At 40.9% G+C, this 7,283-nt stretch overlaps 1 protein-coding gene across 2 annotated transcripts in view; it reads left to right on the plus strand.

Annotated features, from left to right (window-relative positions):
• LOC115151972 (steroid hormone receptor ERR2-like) overlaps nt 1-1,736 on the plus strand; it is a 58,583-nt gene extending 56,847 nt beyond the window's left edge. For both annotated transcript variants that reach the window (XM_029696402.1, XM_029696491.1), the window contains one exon: nt 659-1,736. In XM_029696402.1, coding sequence (XP_029552262.1) covers nt 659-900 — 242 coding nt within the window. In that variant the 3' untranslated portion in view covers nt 901-1,736. The remainder of the gene's footprint in view (nt 1-658) is intronic.
• Nucleotides 1,737-7,283: the final 5,547 nt, after the last annotated feature.

The following is a 7,283-nucleotide window of genomic DNA, read 5'->3' on the forward strand; positions in this document are numbered from 1 at the left end:
GAGATTATATGGTACAGTATACAAAGAAATGAATATTTTTCCCTGCCTATCCACAGCATATTTCTATTTATGCAGCCGAGCCATTCTCTCCCTGGAGTCCTAGCCACGCACAGGCATTTATTAAGTCCAGTGATTTAACCATTCACTAGAGAGAGAGAGAGACTCTCAGAAATTGGATGCTTGCTAAAAGGAGCCACTGAATTTAAAGTGGCTCCTAAAAATGTTTATTTACGAGCTACTTTTTGTTGGCATTAAATAAAAGACAACTAAAGTTTGTTTCTCTCTCTCCCTCCCCCCCTTCCTGCCTCTTCTCCCTCCGCCCCTCCCCTTCCCTCCTTCTCTCCCTCCGTCCCTTCCTGCCTCCTCTACCTTCTCCTCTCCCTCCCCCCCCTTCCTGCCTCTTCTCCCTCCGCCCCTTCCCTCCTCCTCTCCCTCCCCCCCCTCCCCGCCTTCTCCTCTCCCTCCCCGCCTTCTCCTCTCCCTCCCCGCCTTCTCCTCTCCCTCCCCCCCTTCTCCTCTCCCTCCCCCCTTCCTGCCTCTTCTCCCTCCGCCCCTTCCCTCCTCCTCTCCCTCCCCCCCTTCCCGCCTTCTCCTCCCCCCTTTCCGCCTCTTCTCCCTCCGTCCCTCTCCCCTTCCCTCCTCCTCTCCCTCCGTATAGACTCCATGCATATAGAAGATGTAGAGGCTGTTCAGAGGCTCCAGGACTCTCTCCATGAGGCATTGCAGGACTTGGGTGCCCACAACACGGAGGACCCTCGGCGGGCAGGAAAGCTGCTGATGACCCTTCCCTTGCTCCGTCAGACCGCGGCCAAGGCCGTGCAGCACTTCTACAGCATCAAGGTGCAGGGGAAAGTGCCCATGCACAAACTCTTCCTGGAGATGCTGGAGGCCAAGGCTTGATGATTGGACCGGGGGATTGACGGACAGCTGCATCACCCAATGAGGAGGATGGACAGCCCGTGAATAGGTGGGGTAACACCATGGAGACCTATGACAGCTACGGGATGAAGTTGACTGCTGTTACTGTGGCTCGAAACCCACGTCTAGAACTGAAGAAAAGAGCAATAGAGCAGGAAAATAGACCAACAGATTTTAGGGGTGAATATAAAACGCTTTGATGTAGGATATAGTCATGTATATGAAGATGCTGTGTACAGAACTGTGGGTCTTGTTATAATCAGAGACCTTTGCTCTAGATCACCGGTAGCTACTGGGAGTTCTTTCTCTTTTGTTTTATAATCTCAGTTGTAAAGAGGTTTGTTTCTTTTCACCTTGAAGCTGAAGTATGACTATTAGTAATATGTTGTGATGAATCTGAATGGTTAGAGCCACTCAGTTCTCTTTCTCTCTTTTGTTTTATAATCTCAGATGTACAGCATTACAGGTACTGGTATATATGTATTTACGGTTATTGTGTCAAATTGCAGTGTTAAAGGGGTTTGGGGATGATTTCATATTATGTTCTTCATCAACCTCAAAGAAACAGATCCCTACACCTATGAAGATAAAAGCTTCTGAAGTCTTCCTAACCAGATCTGGGTTCAAAATATGTTGAACGTTTGAGTCTGCCTGGAGTGCCATATGGGTGAGATTTGCCCTTTTGGGACTATAGCATTAATTCAGTTGGTCAAGCAAACTCATTCCAAATACTATTTGAACCCAGGTCTGTTTGTAACATATTTACCTCCTAGTTTCATCAATAACACTGTCCATCCAAGTCTGGTGCTTAGGGAGGGATGGAGTCCACTCTTCTAAAAATATATATATATATATATATATAAAATCTGAAAGGGTTCTTTGGCTCTACCAGTAGAACTCTTTCAAAAACCCTTTTTGGTTCCAGGTAGAGTTCTACCTGGAACCTGAAAGGGTTCTACTTGGAACCAAAAAGGGTTTTCCTATGGAGGCAGCCAAATAATTTTTTTTTTTAACCCTTTTTAAATCTGAGTGTAGTGAACTGGTGAGTGCATAGATGTAGGATCTTAATTTGATCACCCTGTCTCAGGAGAACTTTCTTGCAATGCAGGAAATTAAAAACTTGAGTACTTGGCAGGAAATTAAAAACTTGAGTAATTGAGGTTTAAAAAGGCTTCTGGCATTTGAAATTTCAGACTTGATTTTTCCTTACAAAAAAATGTAGCAACCACTACAAAAATGTCCATTTTAATTATTATCCACATAATAATTAACATTTCCTTTTGCCGCAGGATTATTTCCCTGCTGTAGCAAACTGGCTCAAATTAAGATCCTACATCTGTACAGTAGTTAAATAATATGTTGCACTGAGTCTCTGGGTCCTAGGTAATAATGTGGCACTAATGAATGTAGTACATTAGCTCGTTCTCACTGGTAGCATCTGTTCATCACTACTGCTTTTAGATACTAAAGACACCTAAGCAAAATGTGTGTGTGTGAAGTGAACCAGTGGAGGCTGCTGAGGGGAGGATGGCTCATAATGGCTGGAACGAAGTGAATAGAATGGCACCAAACGCATGGAAACCATGCGTTTGTATTTGATACCATTCCGCTCCAGCAATTACCACAAGCCCCTCCTGCCACCAACCTCCTGTGGTGTGTGTGTGTACATTTCAGTTAACACTTATAACACTGCAAAGAATAACCCAGTATAATGTGTAGACTCAGACCTCTAGTCAACAATAATAACATGGTGTGTAGACTCAGACCTCTAGTCAACAATAATAACATGGTGTATGGACTCAGACCTCTAGTCAACAATAATAACATGGTGTATGGACTCAGACCTCTAGTCAACAATAATAACATGGTGTATGGACTCAGACCTCTAGTCAACAATAATAACATGGTGTATGGACTCAGACCTCTAGTCAACAATAATAACATGGTGTGTAGACTCAGACCTCTAGTCAACAATAATAACATGGTGTATGGACTCAGACCTCTAGTCAACAATAATAACATACTGTATGGACTCAGACCTCTAGTCAACAATAATAACATGGTGTATGGACTCAGACCTCTAGTCAACAATAATAACATGGTGTATGGACTCAGACCTCTAGTCAACAATAATAACATGGTGTATGGACTCAGACCTCTAGTCAACAATAATAACATACTGTATGGACTCAGACCTCTAGTCAATAATAATAACATGGTGTATGGACTCAGACCTCTAGTCAACAATAATAACATACTGTATGGACTCAGACCTCTAGTCAACAATAATAACATGGTGTATGGACTCAGACCTCTAGTCAACAATAATAACATGGTGTATGGACTCAGACCTCTAGTCAACAATAATAACATACTGTATGGACTCAGACCTCTAGTCAACAATAATAACATGGTGTATGGACTCAGACCTCTAGTCAACAATAATAACACGGTGTATGGACTCAGACCTCTAGTCAACAATAATAACATGGTGTATGGACTCAGACCTCTAGTCAACAATAATAACACGGTGTATGGACTCAGACCTCTAGTCAACAATAATAACATGGTGTATGGACTCAGACCTCTCAACAATAATAACATGGTGTATGGACTCAGACCTCTCAACAATAATAACATACTGTATGGACTTGGACCTCTAGTCAACAATAATAACATGGTGTATGGACTCAGACCTCTAGTCAACAATAATAACATGGTGTATGGACTCAGACCTCTCAACAATAATAACATGGTGTATGGACTCAGACCTCTCAACAATAATAACATACTGTATGGACTTGGACCTCTAGTCAACAATAATAACATGGTGTATGGACTCAGACCTCTAGTCAACAATAATAACATACTGTATGGACTCAGACCTCTAGTCAACAATAATAACATGGTGTATGGACTCAGACCTCTAGTCAACAATAATAACATACTGTATGGACTCAGACCTCTAGTCAACAATAATAACATACTGTATGGACTCAGACCTCTAGTCAGCAATAATAACACGGTGTATGGACTCAGACCTCTAGTCAACAATAATAACATACTGTATGGACTCAGACCTCTAGTCAACAATAATAACATGGTGTATGGACTCAGACCTCTAGTCAACAATAATAACATGGTGTATGGACTCAGACCTCTAGTCAACAATAATAACATACTGTATGGACTCAGACCTCTAGTCAACAATAATAACATGGTGTATGGACTCAGACCTCTAGTCAACAATAATAACATACTGTATGGACTCAGACCTCTAGTCAACAATAATAACATGGTGTATGGACTCAGACCTCTAGTCAACAATAATAACATGGTGTATGGACTCAGACCTCTAGTCAACAATAATAACATACTGTATGGACTCAGACCTCTCAACAATAATAACATGGTGTATGGACTCAGACCTCTCAACAATAATAACATACTGTATGGACTCAGACCTCTAGTCAACAATAATAACATGGCGTATGGACTCAGACCTCTAGTCAACAATAATAACATGGTGTATGGACTCAGACCTCTCAACAATAATAACATACTGTATGGACTCAGACCTCTAGTCAACAATAATAACATACTGTATGGACTCAGACCTCTAGTCAGCAATAATAACATGGTGTATGGACTCAGACCTCTACTCAACAATAATAACATACTGTATGGACTCAGACCTCTAGTCAACAATAATAACATGGTGTATGGACTCAGACCTCTAGTCAACAATAATAACATACTGTATGGACTCAGACCTCTAGTCAACAATAATAACACGGTGTATGGACTCAGACCTCTAGTCAGCAATAATAACACGGTGTATGGACTCAGACCTCTAGTCAACAATAATAACATGGTGTATGGACTCAGACCTCTAGTCAACAATAATAACATGGTGTATGGACTCAGACCTCTAGTCAACAATAATAACATGGTGTATGGACTCAGACCTCTAGTCAACAATAATAACATGGTGTATGGACTCAGACCTCTCAACAATAATAACATGGTGTATGGACTCAGACCTCTCAACAATAATAACATACTGTATGGACTTGGACCTCTAGTCAACAATAATAACATGGTGTATGGACTCAGACCTCTAGTCAACAATAATAACATACTGTATGGACTCAGACCTCTAGTCAACAATAATAACATGGTGTATGGACTCAGACCTCTAGTCAACAATAATAACATACTGTATGGACTCAGACCTCTAGTCAACAATAATAACATACTGTATGGACTCAGACCTCTAGTCAGCAATAATAACACGGTGTATGGACTCAGACCTCTAGTCAACAATAATAACATACTGTATGGACTCAGACCTCTAGTCAACAATAATAACATGGTGTATGGACTCAGACCTCTAGTCAACAATAATAACATGGTGTATGGACTCAGACCTCTAGTCAACAATAATAACATACTGTATGGACTCAGACCTCTAGTCAACAATAATAACATGGTGTATGGACTCAGACCTCTAGTCAACAATAATAACATACTGTATGGACTCAGACCTCTAGTCAACAATAATAACATGGTGTATGGACTCAGACCTCTAGTCAACAATAATAACATGGTGTATGGACTCAGACCTCTAGTCAACAATAATAACATACTGTATGGACTCAGACCTCTCAACAATAATAACATGGTGTATGGACTCAGACCTCTCAACAATAATAACATACTGTATGGACTCAGACCTCTAGTCAACAATAATAACATGGCGTATGGACTCAGACCTCTAGTCAACAATAATAACATGGTGTATGGACTCAGACCTCTCAACAATAATAACATACTGTATGGACTCAGACCTCTAGTCAACAATAATAACATACTGTATGGACTCAGACCTCTAGTCAGCAATAATAACATGGTGTATGGACTCAGACCTCTACTCAACAATAATAACATACTGTATGGACTCAGACCTCTAGTCAACAATAATAACATGGTGTATGGACTCAGACCTCTAGTCAACAATAATAACATACTGTATGGACTCAGACCTCTAGTCAACAATAATAACACGGTGTATGGACTCAGACCTCTAGTCAACAATAATAACACGGTGTATGGACTCAGACCTCTAGTCAACAATAATAACATGGTGTATGGACTCAGACCTCTAGTCAACAATAATAACACGGTGTATGGACTCAGACCTCTAGTCAACAATAATAACACGGTGTATGGACTCAGACCTCTAGTCAACAATAATAACATGGTGTATGGACTCAGACCTCTAGTCAACAATAATAACATACTGTATGGACTCAGACCTCTAGTCAACAATAATAACATGGTGTATGGACTCAGACCTCTCAACAATAATAACATACTGTATGGACTTGGACCTCTAGTCAACAATAATAACATGGTGTATGGACTCAGACCTCTAGTCAACAATAATAACATACTGTATGGACTCAGACCTCTAGTCAACAATAATAACATGGTGTATGGACTCAGACCTCTCAACAATAATAACATACTGTATGGACTCAGACCTCTAGTCAACAATAATAACACTGTATGGACTCAGACCTCTAGTCAACAATAATAACATACTGTATGGACTCAGACCTCTAGTCAACAATAATAACATACTGTATGGACTCAGACCTCTAGTCAGCAATAATAACACGGTGTATGGACTCAGACCTCTAGTCAACAATAATAACATGGTGTATGGACTCAGACCTCTAGTCAACAATAATAACATGGTGTATGGACTCAGACCTCTAGTCAACAATAATAACATGGTGTATGGACTCAGACCTCTAGTCAACAATAATAACATGGTGTATGGACTCAGACCTCTAGTCAACAATAATAACATGGTGTATGGACTCAGACCTCTAGTCAACAATAATAACATGGTGTATGGACTCAGACCTCTAGTCAACAATAATTAAAAATCAATCAGGATATATTAGCAGTAATTCCAATTTATGCATTTACATTACTAGCATATCTCGAACTATTGTTCTTTATCCAGAGAAGTTTATCCAGGATATGTCATTGTGTAACTTATGTGCCATTTAGTTAGAGTACTCAAACATCTGGTGGAGAATGCAGTCACAGTGACGGTCTGTCATGGGTTTTTTTATTTGATTTATTTCACCTTTATTTTGCCATGACACCAGTATGGCTGCACTGTCACGGGGTTGCCACGACACCAGTATGGCTGCACTGTCACGGGGTTGCCACGACACCAGTATGGCTGCACTGTCACGGGGTTGCCACGACACCAGTATGGCTGCACTGTCACGGGGTTGCCACGACACCAGTATGGCTGCACTCAGAGGTATCGCGGTAAGGAAAAA

Source organism: Salmo trutta, chromosome 1 (assembly GCF_901001165.1).
Source record: "Salmo trutta chromosome 1, fSalTru1.1, whole genome shotgun sequence".
NCBI lineage: Eukaryota > Metazoa > Chordata > Actinopteri > Salmoniformes > Salmonidae > Salmo > Salmo trutta.